Here is a 24414-nt window from a genome sequence, read left to right on the forward strand (position 1 = left end):
TTAATCTGTATCTATGGGCCGAGACATTAACTACTAACAACACAATGCCTATAGTCATGGCATGATGCAAAAATAACAACTGCATCTTGCTTTTTCATGTTTACAAGTGGTTTTATCAAGTTGCAGGATCAGGTCTTTACAAGAAAGTTTCCAGTCTGTTCTAGAAAAACAATTATTATTGTCTGTACAAAATTTTTCCAATGGTTTGCTTGCCACATCCTGAGACCAGACCAACAGTGGGAAGCTGACAACAATTAACACAAGATCTCAAGGATCATAAAGGACTGCAACTATGCATGTTTCAGAAATATAAGGCCTAGAATGATTTTATCATACTGTAAGTTGAGAAAGAAAATGGACAGAGAATTGAGACATTTAGTCTAATGGAAAACTACAGGTAGTGAACTCCATAAGCCATTTAGAATGGACGTAACCAAGATGGGAAATAGTACTATAAATTCTGGGAAACAGAGATACTTAAACAATCAAAGAATTTTTTTTAAGTATTTCTTTGCATGTAGCAGTATCCTTGCTATGATGCACATCCACATTGGTATGCATGTATGAACACAGAATTTTGAGAAGTGTGCTGGTTTTGGCTGGGACAGAGTTAATTTTCTTCTAGCTAGTATATGGCTATGTTCTGGATTTCTGCTGAAAAGTGTTGATAATTCAGAAATATTTTAGTTACTGCCAAGCAACTGCTTTCACAGAGTCAAGGCCTTTTCTGCCTCTCCCTCCACCACACCAGCAAGTGTGCTGGGAGGGCACAAGGAGTTGGGAGGGGACGCAGCCAGGACAGCTGAGCCCAACTAAGCAGAGGGATATCCTACACTGTATGGTGTCATGCTCAGCATATACAGCTGGGGAAGAAGGAGGAGTAAGGCGATCTTTGGAGCAAAGGTGTTTGTCTTCCCAAGTCACCATTATGCGGGATGGAGCCCTACTGTCCTTCAGATGGCTGAGTACCTGCCTGCCCACGGGAAATGGGGAAGAATTCCTTGTTTTCCTTTGTGCATGCGGCTGTTGCTTTACCTTTACCTATTAAACTGTCTTTATCTCAACCCACGAGTTCTCTCACTTTTATCCTTCAGATTCTCTCCCCCATCCCATGGAGGAGGGGACTGAGCAAGTAGCTGTGTGGTGCTTCGCTGCCGGCTGGGGTTAAACCTCAACAGGAAGAAATGATTCCAAGACTGCAGGTGTTTATGGACAAAACCACCTCATCCGCTAGCCAGAAAAGGCTATGTGTATATTAGCAAGCAGTATAGAGCAGTAGAGGAGGACCTGTAGACTGATAAAGATCATGCTGAAATCTGGTGTTCAGATTACATAGCTGGAAGGTGGCACTTCTAACTTGCTCTGGTCTTGTCCTATGGACTCTGGGAATACCTAGAACGCATTTTCCTGTTTAGATTGGCCTGAAAGAAATCTAATTCAAATACTCCAACTCACTTAAAAAGCACTTTCCTAATCTTAACTAGAAGTCATGCATACATTTCCAAACTATCCTATGTCAGCACCAGTTATATTTGTACTGAAATACCACATAGTGAGTACAAAGACTGTGATGCCAAGCTTACAGAATCACAGAAAAAATTAGGTTCAGAAGGATCTTTGGAGGTCATCTAGTCCATCTTCTTGTGCAAGGCAAGGCCAGCTTCAAACTCTAACTGGTCAGGATCTTCTACTGTTGTGTTGACTGTCTCCAAGGGTGGAGATTCCACAGCCTCTGTGGGCAACCCTCCTTGGGCTGTGACCTCTGCTTGCTGCTTTGGTTTTTTGCTTATATCCAGTCAGAATTCACCTTGCTACAACTCATGGCTGCTATTTCTTTTCCTTTTGCTGCACACTTGTAGGAAGAGTATGACTCTTTTTCTGAGTCTATGTGGCCTTCTTTTCTCTGAGAACAAACTCAGTTGTCTCAGCTTTTCCCTGTACCTCATGTTATACTAACCAGAAGACTCTGTTTGGCAATCTCTCCTTTGTACTGGTGGCATAAAGCTATACACAGTATTTTAAATACAGCCTCCTAATGTCAAGTACTGGAGAATAATCACTACCCTCAGCCTGATGGCTTTGCTCTTACTGATGCAGTCTTCATACCTGCTGTCTATCAAAACATCTAGCTTCTTTTCTGCAGAGTTGCAACTGGCCAGTCAGTGCCCCTCTTGTGTTACTTTGCAGGAATTTTGCATCCCAGTTTCAGGACTTCACACTTATTTCTGCTGAACATCATGAGGCTCTTGCTGGCCGCATTCATCCAGCATTCCTCCTGCCATCCCTCTCAGAGGCAGTCCTGCTCTCCTGTGTCAAGTGATCCCAAAGATCTGGAGTCATTCTGTCTTCCTGCTTTCAGCACAGTTTAGAAGATCCCAGAACACAAACTGACAAGTGTGCAAGTTAATTCACCTACAAAATTCCTAAAGATTCAGTTCCTCCTATCACCCAAGCCACTAACAAAGTGGTTAAACAGAATTGGTCTCACACTCAGCTCTGAGGAATATGACTTATAACTAGCCTCCAGTTAGATGGATATTGATTGACTGACCACCACTACCCTTTTGAGCCTGGTGGTCTGGCCTTTTTTTGACCCACTGTGCAGTTCACCCATTCAGTCTATACCTTCCCAGCTAGCCACAAGAATACTATGAAACTGTGCTGAAAGCCTTGCTGAAGCCAATTAAATGAAATCTACTGCTGTGATCCACAGAAGCAGTCATTTTATCACAGGGGGCAAGAATCAAGTTGGTCAAACTTGATTTACCTGTGGTAAACCCAAGGTAGCTGCTCCCACTTTATTGCACTTTGTGCATTTGGCTTACCACAGTCTACCAAATATGACAGAAAATAGCCTTTGAAAGACACAGGCTGGCTCCCTCAGCACTCTCAGATACAATCTATCCAGCTCCATGGACATGTATGTCCACTCTACTCAGGTAGCTCCCAACTCATTTTTCTTCTGCTATAAACAGCATCTTCTTCATCCAAATTCCACTACTAGGCATAGAGACCAGGGCCAACTGACAGTAGACTTTGAATATGAAGACCCAGCCTTTTCCGTGCTCTTCTTCAGTAGGTCTACCCTCCACTGACAATGTACTTGTAGAAGCCCACCTTGTTTTTCTTCATATCCTTGAATGGTTTCAAACTCAGACAAGCTTTGCCTTTCATAACTCAATCTCTAAAAGTCCACAGAATGCTTTTATATTGCTCCTGGGCAGCCAGTCCTCACTTCCAACTCCTAAACAATTCCTTTTCAAATTTGAGCTCAGCTGGGTGTTTCCCTTTCAGCTAAGCTGGCCTCCTGCTATGTCTGCTGCTTTTCCTGAACATAGGAGTAGACCATTCTTGTGCTTTGAAAAGACTTTTCCTGATCATCAGTCATGTCTTCTGGATGTTTTTTTCCTTCAGAACTGTCTCCTACAGTATTCCATCAACAGTTTTGTTACTTGCTTTCCTCTCTTCTCTCAGCATCTTAAACTTCAACACTGCATGGAAACTGTAGCCAAGACTGACTTAACAAACACATCCCTAAACAGTTGTTCCTTGTAGCAAGGACAGCAGAGCACCTCCCTTAGTCTGCTTAACTGGACATTCATCGAGATACTGTATCCCTTCTGTGTTCCAGAAGTTTCTTGGATGGCCACACTGTATCACATTCCCAGTAAACACTAGAGTTGGTAAAGTTTCCCTGAGAACCAAGACCTGCAACAGAAGCACTCTTTTAAGAAGACTTCATAGGATGACTGGGAAATTGAGTTGGAAGAGACCTCAGAAAGTCTCTTTAAAGCAAGATCAGCTCTGAGATCAGACCGTGAGGGCCACAGAGATCATCAGGGGAGTGGAACATAAAGAAAAGCTGCAAGACCTGCGGCTGTTTAGCCTGGAGGAGACTGAGAGGGGACCTTCTCAGTGCTTATAAATACCTAAAGGGCAGGTGTTGAGAGGATGAGTCAAGTGTTTTGTGCTGTCCAGTGTCAGGACAAGGAGTAACAGACACAGGAATTTCCACTTGAATATGAAGAAAAACTTCCTTCCTGTGAGGGTGACTGTCATGGTTTAGCGAGGAGCTGCTTTTGTTTAGTAACAGGGGAAGGGGGTTGCAGTGGAGAGCCGGCAAAGAGTTTTTGGATTCTCCCCCCGGCTCCTGGGTTCAGACCCACCTCCGGCCCGGCTGGGCCAATCTGCTGCCTCTGCCATCACTACTTAGGGGATGGGAATTTGAAGTGCTTGCGGGAGGTGTAAGAATGATACAAGATGGAGGCGACCACAGTTAGAGAAGGAGGAAGGAAGGAAGAGCACCAGACCAGAGACCCCTCTGCAAGCCATGGTAAGAACGCAGCTGTGCCCGTGCAACCCGTGCAGGGCAATGGCAGGACTGAATGCCACCAGCAGCTCCACGTGAGTGAGCCCGGATGGGCGAGGGACTGTGTGAGGAGGCGGCCATGGCACAGGCCGTGCTGGAGAGCCTGCACATTGCAGAGCAGACCCACACAAGAGGCAGAAAGCTGCAGCCCTTGGGATAAATACGAGTCAGAGCAGCCCGTGCAGGGCTGCTATGTGTGTGAGGTACCGCACAGACATGCAGGGAGGATTAGTCCAGAGCCCACCTGCCCTGAGGAGAGACAAACAGCAGAAGCTATCAGGAATAGACTGACTGAAACCTCCACTCCCTGACCCCCTGGGCTGTTCAGAGGGGGAGCAGGTAAAACCACCGGGATCAGGACTCTGAACCCAGGAAGAGGGGAGGAGTGGGGAGACGGTGGTCTTAAAGGGCTGGTCAGACTCTTCATCATTGTACCACTCTGTGTTGGTTTATTTTCGTTATGTTTTGGGGGTTTATGGTTTTGCTTTAGTTTATGTTGCATTAAATTATTCTCTGTTTTCTTCCCCAAGCCAAGTACCCTGCTCTGTTTTGTCCTGCACCTTAAGCAGCAATTAAGCTCTCCCTGCCCTTTGGCAATCCTCAGGTCTTTGGTACTTGAGGCTAATCATGGTCTAACCATGACAGTGACAGAGCCCTGGCACAGGCTGCCCAGGAAAGTTGTGGAATCTCCTTCTCTGGAGGTTTTCAAACCCACCTAGATGTGTTCCTATGTGATTTGATCTAGGTAAACCTGCTTTAGTAGGGGGTTGGTCTGGATGATCCTTTTCAACCCTGACCATTCCGTGATTCTGCGCAATATATTCCTCAGTATTCTATCTAGCCAGATCTTGAAAACTGCTAAGGCTGAAGATACTCAACCTCTCTAGGTATTTGTTCCACTTCTTGACTTCTCTTACAATCAAAAAACTCTCTTTATAGCAAGTCAGAACTTCCCATTTCAACTAACACCCTTCATCTCTCATCTTCCCACCATGCATCAATGTTTAGAACCTATCCCTGTCTGCTCTTGGTATCCTCTTTGTAGGTACTTGAAAGCTGTGACCTTCACTTCTCCAGGCTCTACCTCCTTTTGATCAGGAAAGCCCTATAAAATATGCCACCATAATCTCTCTCTTACTGAGCTCCCTTGTGATGCTAATCCTTACGCTCTTGTCTAGCCTGTCGCAGAGGCTATAGCAAAGCCTTGTGCACTGAACATGCCCCTTTGAAGAGGTTCTCCCTGAGTGAGAACCTGAGGCCGTGCACTACAGTACTACAGCTGTGTGAACTATCCTATGTCTCTGCAAATGCAATGACATTGTAGTGCTGCAACTGTGCAGACTTGCCCTTCCTCCCAGCATGCCTGTTGGTAAACATACTTTTGCCCCACACTGCCAACTTGATCCCATCAGTCCCTAGTAGTCTCCATTTCTTGAAAAGTGTCTTGTAGTCATAGAGTCCAAAGTGATACCATGACACCAACTGCACAGACAGGTGAGAATATGCCAGATGCATCCAATGCTGCCCAAGTTTTTCTCCTTTAACGGCAGGATGAACAGTGCTTGGGCTCTATCCCTTCACATGGGATTACTGAGTCCCATAGTCATCCTTAATCTGCAGAATTATTATTAGTGCCCAGATGACAGAGTAGCAAATTCTGATGATTGTTAGTCACCTCCATGATGTCCTGGATCCAGTTCCTGGGGAAGCTGCAGATTTTGGAAGTCATAAGGTCTGGTCAGTAGATGGATGTCTCCATTCCTTACACCAGAGAGCCTTCAAACCCAACTACCAATTTCTTCTTCCGAGTGACACTGGTTATGAGTAGCTGATCAGGCACAGCTGGCCCAAACATTCTCTTGCCAGAACTCACTCCTTTCTTGCTTCCAGGGTCTATAAGTTTTATTAAATCTGTATTATTACTAGCCACGCATATTTGTGTTACTGAGGATGACACCAGGTATGGTCAGATCTTTCTATTAACTTACCTGAAAGAAACTGTATGGGACTGGACAGAAGACACTATAGTTCTTAACAGTGATGCTTAAGATTTGGGCTTCTCAAAGTGAAAACCATGTATGTAAGCAGCATAAACACAGCTGCTTATTAACATGGCAAAAAACCCCAACAAAGCAAATATTCCTTAGACTGTCAAAAAAAAAAAAAAAAAGAAAACCCTACATACACACATTAAAACAAAAATACATACACATTCCTACAGAACGCTCTGTAGAACCAGGGAAGCTGATTACTTGCCCATGTCATGATGCATGCTTTAATATTGAGTGTGCGCACAAACCTTTAACGCCAGACTTCACAGATCTTGCTGCGGTCAGGAACAAAGCCAAAGCCATAAATGTAACACCCGATTTTCAGGGAAGATGGGAATGTGGAAAAGAGTTTGAGAAATTCTCCTATGAGGATGCCTTTGAATCCCTCCAGAGAACCAGAGAACATTTTCTATAGCCTCCAGGCATTGGGATGTGGCACAAAGGCATTCCTTCATCTACAGGTCAATTCAGTATGGCCAAGGCTGCTAAGCCCATCCTTTTCCTTCAGACATACATGGGAGGAAACTCCTCCTTCTGCCACTGGACTATAGGAGAGAGGGGAGGGAAGGAGAAGGAAAAAAACCCCACCCCATTGTCTCCTGTCCACCATTTTAAAGAGAGAAAAGGATTCATCATCTGCTCCCCTATCTGACATCCAAATGGAAAAGACAAGAGACCTGTCTGTTTCTTCACTGCATTGGACATTAGAGGAAGCAGGATAGGATGAGGGCAGGACACAGACAACAAAAGGTAAGAAGAGATGCTAAACTTCCCATGTCCTAATGCTATTGCATTAGAATCCAAATTCTTAGAAACCTACAACCCATGTCTGGAAAAAGGACTTTGGGAAAGCTGGGGGAGGAGGGAAGGATGGCTTTCTCAGCAGAAGTACATGTTTTGCTTTGTTTTGTATTTGCATGCTTCATCCAAAGTGTTACACAAGATGAAGTTTTATATAACTATATGAGAACACATGCACCCCACACATCCAGGGAAAAACCCCATCCACACCAAAAGCTGTTCAAATCAAAAGATCTCACCCAAGTCCAACAGGACCCTAACACAGACTGATGACTTGGTACTACAACAACTATAAAATCATGCACTAGAAAACATTCCTTGCCTAGTTATGAAAGAACAGCTTTCCCAAAATGAATCTGCGTAACTCCATGCCCCAAATTCACTAACATTCGCCACATAGCAACGGCTGCTGTACGGTTTCTTTGGCAAACACTATATGTCAGACTTTTTCTCAATATGCTACGATTTCCTGTGGAATGGAGAAAGCATCTATAGTACAAAGAGGTGCAGTACTAACGCTTTTAGAAGTAAATAATTTTATAGCAACATAGAGTATAATACTTGGGCAGAGAAATTCTCGAGTGGAGAGCGACTAGAAAAACATTCTGGTAAACAAATGCCGTCAAGTGTAAAATATATTGAGTAACTATTTGATGTTCCTAGAAAGAATGGAATTCTGTTGCCAACAGCTGTAGTTTTTCATAGGAATTATAATACTATATTAAAGATTTATGTTCCTGACAAAGGCATAAAGTTATCCAAACTAGGGCATAAAAAACAGCAAGTCTTTTCCCAGTGAAACGGTCCCACATTATTTTTGTTAACTCTTAGTACATCAGAAGTTTTGCTCTCCAAAACCAGCTACTCATGCTGCGGTTGCTCTTTATTATGATATAGGCTTGAAATGCCACTGAGCACAGGGTGAACTGTTTTATCACAGATTCCTACACAAGCAAGAAACACATCCTATCACTCTGAAATCAATTAACATCATAAATATTTACCCCATAAGGCACATTTCTTCTTGAGATTCTGGGGATTTACAGCGATGCTTTACCTCCTTTAAGAAAAGATTTTCCCAATCTGACAGATCCGACAGATCCATACCAGACAGGAGAAAAGTGACCCTATGCAAAAGGCTGTGCACAAAGTAAGCAAGCAAGGGGAAGGAACATTGAGTCTCTTTGATGCAACCATACAGATCCAAGCGGCTCTAACTGCCTGCACATCACTCTCCTGATTCACGAGGAATAGATTCCTTATGTTCTGCGGGATTAGGGTCTCTGTGTTCCTTGGAACTACAGCAGATAACAATATACAGAGCCATTATTTTTAAGATAACTGATGTTCAGCAAGAAAACTCAGCACACTGCAGATTTTAAAGTTCATTTACTTGCAAGCAGACAAACAGTATACTCTGGGTTGAAACCCAGGCTAATTTACAGTCTACAATGCTCCATGAACATTACACTGAGCCAGGGAACTTGGAAATCAACAAATCCATTGCCTTGAAAGAATTTGCCCAAAGGCTCCCAGTGACTTAGTGGCAGTGTCTTGTTCAGGTCTCAGGCTTTGGCTTACATTTTGCAGCTGCTCCGTCCACCAGATCATATTTACACTACATGACCAAAAATGTTTTTATTTCTGTCCTTCTGAAATTGCTTTTTGGTTGGTTCACTTGGTTTGTTGTTTTGTCGTGGGGTTTTGGCTTTTTTTTTTAATTAGGGGAAGAAAATAAATTAAAAACTTCTTAACCATTGCACTTGTGATTTTTTTGGTTTTGTTTTTTAAACTGGGAAGCAGTGAACTATTTCTCAGCTGAAGCAAAGACAGAAGGCTTGATGTCTTTGAACAAAATGCACAACAATCCAAAGGCCTATATAAAAAAAATCACTGCACTGTGTTCATGCCACAGTTTTTACATTCAGATAGATAAAACCTAATAGTCTACTTTTACTGACTTGAAAAATCCTATGTTTAGTCAGTAAGAAGTGAAAAGCTATAAAATAAAACCCTCCTTCAAGGAACAAGTTGCCACCAATCCTTAGACCTGCAAAAGATCTGCAAAAACTGAGGATATTTTGCTTGAGTAAACAGAATTTTAAATGAGCATAAACAATTGAACAGCAGGCATACGATTTCCATAAGTATGCATGATCCCAAGGAAAAAAGATTTTAAAATCTGGGGCCATAAAACCAACTTCCATTTAAAAAATACAACAACATAGTATGCATGTAGTAGGCTTTTTTCGACTACAAATGAATTCTTTAAAAGAAACTGATACTGACAAATCATCATTTGTAAGAACTGTTTCCAATAAGACAGGAGTTATCTAGCATGGCATTAAAGAACACATTGCATTTTAAGTGTGCTCATAGTTTTGTTAGAGCCAATGACTTTTTCCACGCTTAAGGCCAAGCATACACTCAAGTACTCTGCCACAAATGCTTACAAGTTTGTTGTTTAGAATGCAAAGTGAGGCTTTTTATCCCAAACCAGATTTTTGTGCACGTAATCAGCACTGATGATGCTGCCCTAGTTTCCAATTCATTCCAGAGTGCACTTGGCATTTATTAGGGCACAGATGGTGCTCTCTTTCTTTGCCTGCTAAAGAACATGCCTAAATACTAAAACAAACTTGGCTATCTGCCTCTTACCCTGTTCTTACACTCTTGTATTGCCACAATAAAAATAACTGTAACTTTTGATCTAATCTGGAAGCCTTTTCTAACTTGCACACAAAATTTGGCAATAGGATTATCAAGTACAGTCAGTACACTTGAAACCAGAGAACCTGATATGCATAAATCCATCACAATGAGTCACAAGAGATTAAGAGTGGCAACAAGTAATCCACAAAACAATCGAAAGAACAAAAATCGGAAGCGATGTTTCTAGTAACAAACTAGACAATCCTGACTGTACTCAATGATAACTGCCTCCGAGTTTCTGGAACTGTTAAGGATTATTCAACAGCTTAACCAGCAATTAGCAAAAAAACAGATTGATTTATAAGGCAAATAAAAAAAACCTTAGCATAGCAGGATTGGTCATAACAGTGAGCAAGGTCTCTTCCAGCATACTCAATGATACGAGTTTACATTGTGCTGAGAACTTGCAGTGTATTCCCCCATGGGCAGCACAAGATATTCATTGCCCAAATCCTGAACATTATTTACTCATTTCCAAGCAAGCATAAAGCAACGTCTCCAGACACCCAACTGAAAGACAAGCTGTCATGATACTCCGTTAAGAAAGTCCTAAGGTGGGATAATGTCAGGTGCACCTAACTGGGGTGCAGTTGCACACAATGGCCAACAATGGATAGGCTCCCTGCCTCACACAAAGAACACTGATGCTCGAAAAAAATCACACATCACGTGCATCAAAATATGTAAGACCAAACTCAAATTGGGGGGCTGGACGGAGTGCAGTGCTTGGGGAAATGTTATTCAGACTGCTTGAAAAAGATGTTGCTAAATGGGAACTATTTGACTATCAAGAAGAGTGTGGCCAGCAGGTCAAGGGACGTTCTCCTCCCCCTCTACTCTGCCCTGGTGAGGCCTCATCTGGAGTCCTGTGTCAAGTTCTGGGCTCCTCAGCTCAAGGACAGGGAAGTGTTGGAGAGAGTCCAGCGCAGGGCCACCAAGATGATCAGGGGAATGGAACATCTTTCATATGAGGAAAGGCTGTGGGAACTGGGGCTGTTTAGTCTGGAGAAGAGGAGATTGAGAGGAGATCTTATTAACATTTATAAATATCTAAAGGGTGGGTGTCAGGAGGTTGGGACATCCCTTTTTTCTATAGTAGCTAGCAACAGGACAAGGGGTAATGGGATGAAGCTGGAACACAAAAAGTTCCACTTAAATATAAGAAAAAACTATTTCACTGTGAGGGTGACGGAGCAGTGGCACAGGCTGCCCAGAGGGATTGCAGAGTCTCCTTCCTTGGAGGTCTTCAAGACCCGCCTGGACATGTTCCTATGCAACCTGATCTAGGTGAATCTGCTTCTGCAGGGGGGTTGGACTAGATGATCTCTAAAGGTCCCTTCCAACCTCTACCATTATATTATTCTATGATCTCGCTGGTTCCGTGAGCTTAGCAGCCAGCGCACGCTGCCGGAATCATGCATTTAAAGCAGTTGTCTTGACTTCAAAACAGCTCAACAACTGCATGAACGTATTGGTAAAGAAATCACTCCTGAAAAAACATCAAGTCTGTAAAACTAGTTTTAGAAGTACTTTTAAATGTCAGAAAGACAAAGATTGAACTAAATAAGGTTATTTAACACCCACTGAGTCAGTTAGCTCCCAAATTTGTTTTAAAACTAAGCAATGGCTAGTAATTTTGGACATACTGACTCTAGACATTTGCACTCCAGTAAACATAATGAACTAAATAAATATAAATTAGCATATGATACTAAATCAAAATGACACTAAAATGATAATACAAGTAAGTAAAATTTCTGTCAGTATGAACAATTCAGAAACAAACCACTGTAAAACATACATAAAACAAACAATAAGCAGGTGTGGATGGTGAAGAGACTGTTCTGCAGCTAGTCAAGACTACTTTTTATAGCCTGTTCCCTTTCAGGTATTGCAGTCTGGGTCCTCCTACCACCTGAAACTCAATTCTACAATACTTCCTGGCATTTGGCTGGTTTCCAGGAAATTCAGGCTGTGCCCTTTTGTCAGTATCACGCTCCACTTCTAATATGATGCATAACTTGAAAATACTGGTACATTCAATAGTTTCAAAATTATGGCTTGAGTAGAAGCTTCTAAATATCAACAACAACAATCCTGGCCTTACCTGCAGGATTTTGTATCGTCATTTCCTTACGCTTCACCATCAGTTTCTCTTTAACCCATGGGAACTCCTGTAAGGAATCCAAGAAAGCATCAAAAGCCTTGGGTCCTCTGGTGGGGAGAATATCAAGGAGCATCATAGTTTTCCTCTGACTGGTGGTTTGAGATTTTATTTCTTCAACATGACTGTCTGTCAGGATCCCTTCTTGATAGAGATACTGAATAACAATTCCATCCACCAGCACCTCCGTGCAGAGTTCCAGGCGCATGGAGCGTAAAAGCTGCTTGTCTCTGGCATCCATCTGGCAACCTAGAGTGTGAGAAAAGGAGTAGAGAAACGTATGAGGATTAAAATACTTCCAGAAGTGATATGTGAACACCCAGAAGTGGCAACATATAGAAAGAATCCCAAACTCAGAATTACCAACCCAGGAAAACTATTCATGATCCCTACCATCTTCTTTCCACTCGGATTTCACTGTCTCATGAGCATTCTCATGAGCTGTCTCATGCAGCCATTTCTGGGAAATATTAGATAGGAAAAGAACCTTTGGCACTGTGAAGACAAGTCCTTTATCCCAGTCTTTTGCTGGAATCAATACCACGACAAACAATTGCATTCATTAACTGGTCAAGTCTACATTGAAGGCAGGTATAGCATTTGCCAGTACTTAAGAGGCTCTATCCACAGAAAGTTAGAGAGATGCCCTTTGTTACTGACGTCTCTGACGCTATTGCTGTTGCAGCAGCACAAAAACAGCAGCAGGATTTATGGATGCACCCCAGCTGGGCACCAGGAACAGAGCCAGCAGGTAGCTTCAGCCTATGCAATGAGTTTTAATTTTAGGAGGACCAGAAATGTACCTCACGTGCAAGGTCATTCTCCCCCCACTGACTCATCCTGGAAGGCTGCTCTGGAACTCAACTGATCTGATAATGAGAAACTTTCTTTGCATTTCCATCTCAAATTTATCCACAACCTATTTATAGGCATTTGTTCTGCCAAAGCTGTTCTTTAGCTTAAGTAGCTCTTCTCCCTCCCTGGTATTTATCCTTCTAATGTGTTCACAGGAAGCAATCAGATGCCCTCTGCCAGCTCCCATTTCACTTGACTAGCACTCGGAGTAGGCAAAAGCTGGAAAAGATGCATTTTATAGCCACTCTACAGAAGGGGAATCAGGGTACAGAGAGACCAAGCAACTCATCCAAGATCACACACAAGGAGTCTGTGTCAGACTTATGAACCGAACCAAGATGTCCTGTCTAGACATTAACAACAAACATATCCCTAGGCCCACTAATGGTACTTGAAAAGGAAAATGACAGAACAATACAATTAAATATTTTCTCATGACTAAATAACGAAGTAAAAAAAACCCGCCAGCAGCAGGTGTTGAGTGTGATTTCCAAGAGTTTTTCTGACAATTAAACCAGAAGCTTCCGTTCTAACAGCTGGAATTTGCAGAAATTTTACTTCATTCAGCTTGGTGCTATAAGGAGAGGCAGAGATTTTCAAAGCTTTTGTAAGAAACCAGCTTAAGCCTTTATATCATCAGAGGTGTCTACTGACTCCCAAGGCCCTAGTAAAGGTTGTTTGGTTGGCCTGATTGTTAAAATCCAGGACAAGCAACCAACAGAACATACAGGCATGTAAATGACATCTTGGACAGAATGCAAGAGCCTACGATCATGGGAGAGACTGGAAAACGCTGTTTGTGACACTCACCAATAAAGGCACTTTCTGAAAACACTTCTCTTGACTGCTGAAAGCATTGCTGGATGGCACCTTCCCAGGAAGACACCGTCCTTCCTGGGTTACTGAGTATGCTTCTAGCAAACTGAAATGACTTTTCAGGTCTACCTTGTCTAGGTGTCATTTGGAAATACAACAGCCATCCCAGTATGTGCTCTTAAAAAATGCTAGTTTGCTAAGCATAGCTTAAACATCAAAGTCCCTCATGAAGCGAGATGATGGTGCAAGCAAGGAGATGGAAAAAGAGTAAGCAAGAAGGACTTCCTTATTTGATATTAAGGTGCTTGTTAATCTTCAGGTGAGACTGAAGATTCTGGTCTCAAACATGCACTATCATTCACCACAGGGAGCAATCACAGGACTAAAGCGAAACTAGGTAAAATTCAGGCAGCAGATTCCCAGCATTTCTCCCTTCCAGTATTCCCTGGCTGTCTCTGAGCTCATAAAGCACTTGCAGAGTTCAAGACATACACCCAGCAGCAGCTCTCGGGGCATTGTCTCAACCCAGGCAGAAAACTGTTTCAGATTCTACAAAGCTCTTGTGCATCACATTCTGCATAGGCCACTGAGAGTCCCCAGCCAAGAGGCCCCTCACCCATGTGCTAGACGAGGAACAACTTTGGTTTGAACACGCCTATCAAGCCATGTATCTGAAAGGGGAATTTCTGCTGAAGGCGGCCTTTGGCTTGCTGACTGCAGAGCACAACCAAGGTTTTTAAGCCCTTAACAGCACTGATACAGTAAACTTCCAGGATGATTAAGTTCTTTTTAAAGATTAAGTATTTCTTTGTGTGCATCTACCATGAGAAGGACATGTCTGAGTAAGGAACTAAGCAGACAGATATGCAAATGAATCAGGATTTCGGTAACATTGAAGGGAAGAAGCTTAGTGCAACAGAAATTAGTGCAGCAAAAATTTTAATTGCAGCCTGAGTTTAAGGACCCAAAGTAAGCTCTAGAATGTTTTCTGTAGTAATGCTGGTGCTAGAAAGGATGCTGATGTGAATGCTAGTGTGAAAGGATGAGACATCCATTTACCAGTAGGACAACAACCTTCGTCTGATTACTTCTAAAAATGCATCTTTTCCATTGTAGAGCCAAATTTTGAGAAATATACTCCCACATCTCACTGAATGAGCACAGTCCTTGACTTATGGCACCAACACGGGCAGCTTTGCATTCTTCTGGATCTGACACACACTCTGTCCATGAACGGAAATAAAACTTTTGAAAGCCTTGACCCTTAAAAAGACCTATTCTGATCCTAAAAAGAACATTCACTTAGGTCTCAACTAGAAACACTTTGGAAGTTTCCCAAACACCATCTGCACTGGGCTGCTTATGACTCTGAGTCTGTTGCAATGTCTCTGCTCAGCTAAGAATAAGGTCCGCCTTGCCTAATCCATGAGTGACTTTAGATATTCACAGCATGTCTAGAGGTTAAAAGTCTCCTGTCCCCTCCCCCCAAGCCATAGTTTTGCTTTTAATTTCTCCTCTCTAAGTGAGATCTGGAAGCCGCGGCTCCTGCAGCAGCCGGGGGTCGGCTGCCCGACCTGCTGGCACCCGGGCCCCGAGCCTAGCGCCGCGGTTCCGGCCCGGCAGGCAGCGACATCCCGGCCTTCCTCCCCTCAGCCCGCCCTCGGCTCGGCTCGGCTCGGCGCGGCTGCTGCGGCGGAGGCGGGCGCGGGCCGGCGGCCCCCGCCCGCCCCGCGAAAGCCCAGCCCCTGCCCCAGCGTCGCGGCGCGGGGGGGGCTGCGGCCGAACGGCCCCGTCGGCACCGCGCGGACGGGCGCCTTTACTCCTGCTTCCCCCTCGGCGGCGGACGGGGGGAGCCGAATCGAGCGGGGCCGCGGCAACGCGCGGCGACGCAGGGCGAAGCGAGCGGGCGAACGACCGAGCGGCCAGGGCGGCAAGCGCTATGAGCGGAGAGCTCCCTCTGCCCTCGGCCCGTACTTACAAGAGGGAAGTGCGGAACTACACCGGGCGCCCCGGCGCCCCAGGAGCCTGCGCGGGGAGCACCATCTTTATTGAAGGCAAGAGGGGTTCGCCGGAAGCCGCCGCCGCCACCGCCCTGCTGCGGGCCGGCCGAGGAAGGGCCGCCGCTGCCGGCTGCGCCGCGGCCGCGGGAGGCGCTGCGGCCGCCATGTCAGCTGTGGGCAGCGGAGCGGGACAGCCCCACCGGTCGGGGCGCACGGACGCTTCCCACCCGCCTCCCAGCCGGGAAGGTGGGCATCGGCGCAAGGGGGACGCGTGCGCCGGGTGGGCGCTGACGTAGGGCGGCCGTGAGGCTGGAGTGGGTTGGGGAGGAGGAAGGCGCTGACAGCACGGAGTCGCCGTCCGCGGCGGGGCTGTTTGGATCGCTCGGCTGCGGTGACGTTCGCAAGGGGCATCGAGCAAGGGGAGCGAGCCCTGGTGAGCGCGTGGAGCTGCCCCACGCGAGCCCGAGTACGGCCCGAGGGAGCGAGGCCGCCGCGCAGCCCCCGCGTCCCGCCGCTGCTCGGGGGGGTGGGGGGGGTCTCCGCGGAGTACTGTCCTCGCCAGGGCTCTGTGGGGGTGTGGTAATGACCGGAGGACTTGTATCTGAAATTAAATTACACGTTACAAAAAAAAAGCAGGTTTTGTGACATTAGATACAGCTGATCTCTTACTCTCTAGGGATACGGGTTCCTATTTGCTGGTATATGCTAAACCAAACTTTATCCAGGTGCTGATATCGTTGTATCAAACATACAGCAATAGTATATCGAATACTATATACGTTTAGAGTCGTTACTTTGATCCGAACAGCCTAAATGTGAAGAAACGTCATAGCGGAGAACCACTCAAGAGTAAGATCCAGCCTGTATCTGGCACAGTGTGATGCACGTTCTAGTGGTCTTATTCATCTGTTATTAAATACAAAAGCATCTCTTTCACATCATTTTATATTAATATTTGAAACCAAAGTACAGTAATAGAGGTAAATATGCAATTCACAGAGCTATGAAAATAAGGCAGTGACTTTTCCTATCGCATACCCTTGAAGAACTTTTTTCCATCTTTACGTCGGTGTCAGGTGTCACATGACATGTGTCACAGTGCTTGAGCGGTGTCAGCCCTTTTCTTTCTTGTCGGGACCACAAAAGCAATGGGGGGGGGGGGGGGGGGGGGGGCGGGGGGGAAGAGAAGGCGGGGAAAGATCCTTCGGAGCTGGAACACTCAACCTTGAAGCTGCAGGCAACCGCAGCAGCCTGGCTGCTCGGCTTGCTAATGCATACCCTGTGGAAAAGCCAGAAAGGTGGTTGCCGCAGCTGCTGCTACAAATGTTGCCACCGTGTGAAATCGCATTTGTACAGTCAGTTTAGATTAATCGTACAGATTTAAGAGTATTTGAAAGTTAGTTATGGAAACCTTTACATGCCTTTCCTGGATACTATACCCAGGAAATACTTGCCATGGAAAAATATAATTGGAAGTATTATTGGTAGAGATTATATACTGCATATGCTTAACATGATATTTATCTACAAGATTTTTTTTAAAGATACACACTTAATTACACTCAGAAAGCTTAGATCTTTTTCCTTTGATTTTCTTGTGGCTGATAGCAAACTTGAGAATTTATGAGGACACGATGTAAATCACAGTCTTAAAGTCAAATTATGTGTGCTGGATTTAAGAAACATTTAAAAATTATATATATTTATTATGCACCCAGCTCCTGCAGAGATGCTACTTATTTAACAATTTGAAAGCAACATTTTGGTTTAATTGACATAACACTTTCGTCTAGGATAATTTCCAGACAATGCATTTGATAAAAAGGGTTTAAATGGTATTTTAAATGTGATAATATCTTATTGCAATACATTCCTAAGCCAAAGTAAATGGTTTTATCTGAGGCACACATGTTAGGAATACAGACATGAAAAACAAATACTCCTATGGGTTGTTTCAGAGTGATGCATTAACATATTTACGATGACCTTGACAACACTGGAAACCACACGAGTAAGCCATCATCAGTAACTCTATGACAAAAAGTATGCTGCTGCTGTAGCTCAAGTACAACTAAGGTGGTTCTAAATTTTCATGTCATGGATAGTTTGTGATACCGGGTGTGAGAAAATACATCTGTAAACAACACAAACCAGCACCAGGGAGCAGAGAACACCACAAACCATCAATATGATCTTTCTTCAGCACAGCACTGTACAGCTTCTGAAAGTTTTATTTCCTAGCTTCTTGTATGTCTGATTGCCAGCTTTTTTGGTTTTCTTTCTTTCAGTCATGATCAAAAGAATTGTATTAGATCTGAAACTGAAGGGACCAGACTTGGCCACTTAAAATATCACATCATTGTAATCCTGACAGCTGCATTTAATTGCAGATAATGTGCCTACATTTTTAAATAGAAAACGAAGACAAGCAGTTACATCTCTTGCATTTACTATATCTTTTTGCCAGATGAGGCAATTACAATTTTTTATTTTATACTGTCCAAGAATGTCTTAGAAAGTTAGCAAAACACATGGATATGCACAGAGCAACTCCCGTTCCTGCTCAAGTAAATGGCAGCAGTCATACAGCCAGCATTTAGCCATGTCTTTGCTTACAGTCTAAACAGAGATGTAAAGAAGAAAAGCAGCGGGATGGAACAGATAAGCCTCATTAAAGGGAAAATCTAGTGTTTCCTTTTCCTTCCACTAGTTAATAACTAATGCTGGAAATTCAACAGCAGTAACTGTAAATTTGCTGCTAGTATTTCAGGTTCATCTTTAGCAATGCACCCCAGGCGTTGTTACAGAATAAGGATGTTGGTAATACTTCAAGTCTGAGGGGAGAAGCCCTAACAAATCTTCATAAGGATGGTTGGGTTCTGTTTGTGTTAGGGACAAATCTATGTAGCAGATATGTAGATATATATTTGAGCCAGTTTGGACTCAGCTCAACTCTGCTCAAACCTCAAAGCTAACTAACATTTAAAAAGTATTTCCCAGATTTTGTAGCTCAGTGGACTACAGTTAATAACACACATCAGTATCATCAGACTTTTAGACTCAAAACTGGTTCTGTGGATCAGGGAATAACAAGTGGCCACACTATTGAGGGTTGTTAAATCAACGGTAGCAAGTCCAAATCTGTGGGAACCAAGCTAAGTGACATCTCTTCTGACAATGCTATTCTCTTTACACATGGATTATTCCAAGTCGGAATACCAGATCTTTAAATTGCCATACACTTTTTTAAAGATCACTGAAAAGTCCCAAATCTTTTAGAAAAACCGTACAGGTATGATGAGACTTATCTTTAAAAAAAAAACCCACAAACTTCTGAGAATATCCTTTATGCTAATTGGAGTCAAGTTGTATACAGCTGTATCCAACTGTATTTTCTACAGCCTAGTTTCCTACAGTCTAATTCATTTCTGCTGATAACAAGAGCCAAAATGTGTTTTTAAAACCATGTGCAAGCAGATTTAATCCATTAGGACTATGCTGTTTCCAGTTCTTCATAGGACAGCATTCCAACTTTAAGGACAAAAGAAAAGAAATATGAGCCTCTAGTTTTCTTTATTAAAACCACATCTAATTGGGTTAATCACTCACAAGACCTCTGAAATTAAGATGGAAAAAAAGAAACATAGATTATATGGTTGCCTATCATTTTTAGAAAGAGCACAGAAAACATTTCTGAGTGTGATCAATCTTAAAAATACTTAAAAGTGTAAGTCAGGGTGGCTCAAACACGGTGGCCAGAAGACCAGATGACGGTCTTGCAAGCCATTACTGTCCACTGTGGCCCCAGATAATAATCTCTTCCCTTCGTCCCTCTCTTCTTCCTCCTCCCCCTGGTCCCCAGGGCCTTCCCTAATGTCAATATCCAGGTCTCCTGCACCAGCCACACAAAAAACAGACTGATGCCAAGTAAGGGAAGGTTTTGGTACAGAAGTGTTGCCCAACTTGTAGACCGAGCTTAGGCCTGCTGCACTGGGTGCTGTCAGGGTTTGAGGGCAGAGGACTGAGTCAGGAGGGAGTATCACTCTACAGGTGGCATTTGCTACTCAAAAATTGATTCCTTGTTTCTTTTGAGAAAAGATGACAGCCAGGACTGGAGCGTTTTGTTGAAGGGTGTCAGCCCCTGGACTGCTGCTTAGATTATTCTGATTCTTCTTAGCTTCGCATTCATTGAAACAATAAAGACTTTAAATTAAATGCAGTTTGAAGATAGCAATGAATATAAAATGTAGGTGACACATCATGAACTTCCTTAAAACCAGTATTTTATTAAAAGACATGTTCAGCATATAGGTAAAATGTAGCACAGAAAGTTTCAAAACATCTTAATCTGTGGGGTTTGAAAAGACTGTGTAGTGTCTATACATTTATATTAATTTCAGTAATAAAAATAAGTGTTAATAAACACTTGCAGTACTGCAGTGAATTAATGCTGTTTACTTTGATACAAATAATCTCTAGCTATGAATGCAGAAGTTATAAGATGGAGGTATCAAATGTAAAACCTTTGTATCATTCAAAAAAAAAGAAATTAAAAGAAAAATCTCTGCAATGTATCGTAATAAACCCCCTGTAATTAATATTTGCAAAATGGGACTCGGTATTTTTCACAATTTTTAGTCCATTTTAAAAATATATATTAATTAATATATTAATATAGTTCTCTGGTTTTGCTGTTTAATTTAAAGCTGCTTTGAGAAGACAGATGAAATACTGTCAGCCTCCTAAGTATTTATTGCAGGGTTCTGAAACTATCTTTTTTAAATGTAAAGCAGCCATTTTAATAATATGAGAACAAAGAAAATCCACAAATTAGTCTGAAAATCCAAACACTGACAAATAAGTAAAAAGAATTTAAGATTCAAGTCTGAAACCTTTTTACAAATCCAGCTTCTTTTGATTGCAAATTATAGCACATGAAATGGTCATCTAGCATTTTAGGTAAAAGACTGGAAGGGTGGTTTTATTTAGGAGGAGAATAACTACTGCTTTTTCTAGCCTTCTGTTTCTTTCCCAGGCTTTGAACCAGACAAACTCATATGCAGGACCTATATGTTTAAAGTTCTTACTTTCAGGTTAAGATTTTTAGGAGCTAGTAATGATTCATGGAAAGTTTTTACAGGTAGCCTAGCAAGAGATTTATCACTGCTTATTCTTTTTCTACAGGTCCTGTTTTCAAACAAAAAATACTCTTAGATTAAAAATTCACTTACTCTCTTATGTTCCCGTTCAAAATGAAACCTGTCTGCATGCATGGCTACAGTGGCTTCAGTTCATGATGACACTTCCACTACAATCTAGTTGGACAAAAATCTCACTCTCCTAACTTATTTTCTTCTCTCTTCCTAGCAATGCAGTCAAAGATAGCATCACTGCAGCTTAAATTACTATTCAGTGTTAATTGAAATATAAGCAACTTTTCACCCCATGCCGATAAATTACAAAAGGTCCAAGTTCACTGCCAACTTTACAGATGAGTAAATTGCAGCTGATACAGGCTGCCGTTTGTTTAATATTGCTTTTCCTAAAAGGAAACTAACTGGCTAAAAATCCCATAGGCAGTAACAGTTGATCCACAACTTGTTCTGCCTTCCAGACTGTCAAACAGCACACTGGGTAAGAAAAAAAGCAAATGTATGACATGTTTAATATCAGTGTCCACACCAAACTCTCAAATTTGTAGATTCCCCCTCAGACAAACTGAATGTGAGCACAGAGATGTAGATGAACAGATATTTTCACAGCCACAACCTACAGAGATAAAATTAAATTGTAATAAATCATTTTGAAAGGGATTTTACAGCTTTATACTATCAATCTTAGAACTATTTTTTTACTTACTTCTGTTATCAAGCCTCATCCAAATAACCTCAATAAAGTCAAAAGAAGAATTTGTATTGAGCTTTGAGTCCTTTCCCACATTTATTATACCTCAGCATTTATTTGTGAACCAACAGTGCACCAAATTGCAATTCTTCAGGTATGAAACATTAACTATGGGACAATTTCACTGAAAACAAAAGGATTTACTTGCATAAACCTTGTGCCCATCAGTGGAAAAAAAAAAAAAAAGGCAGAAACATTGAATTTGGAGGTTTTAAAATGTGTTTTGATTTTGCAGCACCCAGCACTGAACTTTTCCTGGGTGTTATCTGTTTGAACTTTTTTCCTACTGAAGTCCAGCTTGTTCTTTATGCTAATATAAATAGCTTTTGCTCCTGCACTTTATTCCTTCTTAGTTCTATCACAAGCAATGGTATTGTTTTGTTATTTCAGTTACTGGAGAATTAATGCCTCCAGCTCTGGAAGCAAACAAAACAAAATAAAACACAGGTGCAATCTCTTTTTTAAAACAGGATTTAAGTAAAATAAAATCCACAATTTATCAGGCAGATTAAGCACTATATTTATAGTGAAATGGTTTTATGTTCTTAGACCTTCTAAGGGGCACTGGCTACTTCAAAGCCATGTAGATAATGTGATCAATAAACAGTTAATCCCTCCCCTGCCTTGGCAACCCCAGGACCAGGACATACTAATTTTGCGAAAAGCTTTTTTTTTTTCCCCTGAAATTCAGTTATCTAGCCAGACTTTGTTTATATGCAGCTTTGAACTGTGCTAATACAAGTTAGTCCTCTGGACCTTTAAGGTCTACTAATACACCTTTCAGCATCGTGCCAGTTCTGATGGTTAGTCATTTGATACACCTCGTGAAAAGTGCCACCTCTCATAGGAGCTGCCTGCTTTTCTGTGTTCTTTCCCTTTGGTCCTTTCTCAGACACCAAAAGCCAGACTGATTAATTCCCTCCTCAGCATGCAAAACACCTTCCCATCTGGTTTCCTGGCAGCTGCATTTTACCTAGTTTGTAGTATGCCCTCTGTCTAAGCCAGCAGGTGAGGACCAGCGGTGGCTGGCACCGATGCCCTCCACAGCCCCTGGCAGCACAAACTCTGCCTCCCAGTGTCTGACTGATCTTCAGCCCGTTGTAGAAATTGCCCAATTTCAGCAATACTGTGGCAAACCGCCATGTTGTTGTAAAGCGAGCTCAGACTTTGGTGACTGAAGTTATGTGCCCGTGGAATGTTGTTTCCAGGCATATTCGCTCGTGGTAAGGGCTTAGCAAAATATTGAGACCTGCTGAAGTTAACTTTAATAAGGACGTGGTTTTCAGGAGCTAAGCTGAGATACCAAAGTGGCTTGTCATCTCCACTCCCTTTGTGTATATAGCACTAACCAGCTCTGACCTTTCAAGTGATTTCTAGTTACTCTATTCAGAAATTTCATGGTCTATGTACTAAAAGTTTCCTTTATAGATTTTTAAAATAAAATTTCTCCTTTCAACTGAAAAAAATTCTTACTAAGAATCAGCAGTACAACTTCTAGAATCCCTCATTTTAATGACAGCAAAGTCAGCAGAAGTTAGATTTTAAATGACTGTTAGATGCAACATGTCTAGAGGTATCTCTTCCCGTTTCCATCATGTGCTTTGGCTTAAGGAGAACAAAGCCCTGATACCGCTTGACTTATTTTCTGCTAGATCCTAAGCTTATAGCCAAAGGAAAAATCCAGAGGAATTTTATCAGGAATACAAGAAAAAGCTCTTGAATAGAGCACGTAAGTAAATAAAGTCTTTCTACAATCTTTAACAAGGTGATTTACCTACAGGAACACTTCGCCAAAACAGGAGAGGTAGCCAAGAAACAGGAATTCATGCAACTACAATACCTTGTCCTTCTTATCATGTGTAGATTCTGTTTCTATAAGGTGATGAGACTCAATAAATTGAGTCTCAGATTCTAAACCTCCACAGTTTTTAATGAGTAAATTACAGATTAAGATATAAAAATAAACCCCTTTCTTCCTACATTCTGGTGAACACTTTTTGCTTCTTGCTAATAGTTATATAATGTATATTTAGGATGTGGTAACATAAAATATAATTAGGACAATACTGACAAGATCAGACTAAAATAAAATTACTTCTAATGCAATGAGTACAAGCTGCTTGGTTACATTCCCACTCTACTTACTCATCTGATACTTGAACCATTTTCTGTTGCTGAGAAATACAGGGAAATGTCCATATAGCTAAAATGGAGCCATAGTTCATCAATTTGATTTTCATCATTCATCTTGCAATTATTTTGGGGGTTTTTTCCAAACATCACCTTTTATGATTATGTGATTCTCAGCTTTCCTTTCATTAAAATGGAGAAGCTTTCAGCAACTAACATTCCAGGTATAATCTGGAAAATCTGAAACTAAGATCTGAAAATTAAAAACTAAACCAACACATGGGACATTAAAAAAGGGCTTAAGACTGAAGTCCTTATAATGATTTTTTGGTTGACTCACGGGCATTGAACCTATGAAACTGGCTTCACTGAACACTCTATACTGGCAATTCAAGATGACATATATCAGTTAGAAGTCATTTTTGGAATCTGAAGGTCCGATGATTTAAAAGGTGGTGCTGCAAACAAGCTATAAGAACATCCATAAAGTAAAGGGAAAATAAAGCACTGCAACTTTAGAAAATGTTTAGTCAATATAATTGTGTCTGAAAATTCATGAGGTCTATGTGCAAGATTTTTGCACCACTCATCTAATCATGTGCTATCCTAGGA

At 42.2% G+C, this 24414-nt stretch overlaps 1 protein-coding gene across 1 annotated transcript in view; it reads right to left on the reverse strand.

Annotated features, from left to right (window-relative positions):
• The window catches only part of CRADD (CASP2 and RIPK1 domain containing adaptor with death domain), an 83361-nt gene extending 67197 nt beyond the window's left edge, over positions 1 to 16164 (reverse strand). The window contains exons 1-2 of the mRNA XM_062015581.1: positions 15747 to 16164; positions 12041 to 12346 (exon numbers count right to left, since the gene is read on the reverse strand). Coding sequence (XP_061871565.1) covers positions 12041 to 12338 — 298 coding nt within the window. The 5' untranslated portion in view covers positions 12339 to 12346; positions 15747 to 16164. The remainder of the gene's footprint in view (positions 1 to 12040; positions 12347 to 15746) is intronic.
• Between the last annotated feature and the right edge of the window lie 8250 nt (positions 16165 to 24414).

Source organism: Colius striatus, chromosome 1, assembly GCF_028858725.1.
Source record: "Colius striatus isolate bColStr4 chromosome 1, bColStr4.1.hap1, whole genome shotgun sequence".
NCBI lineage: Eukaryota > Metazoa > Chordata > Aves > Coliiformes > Coliidae > Colius > Colius striatus.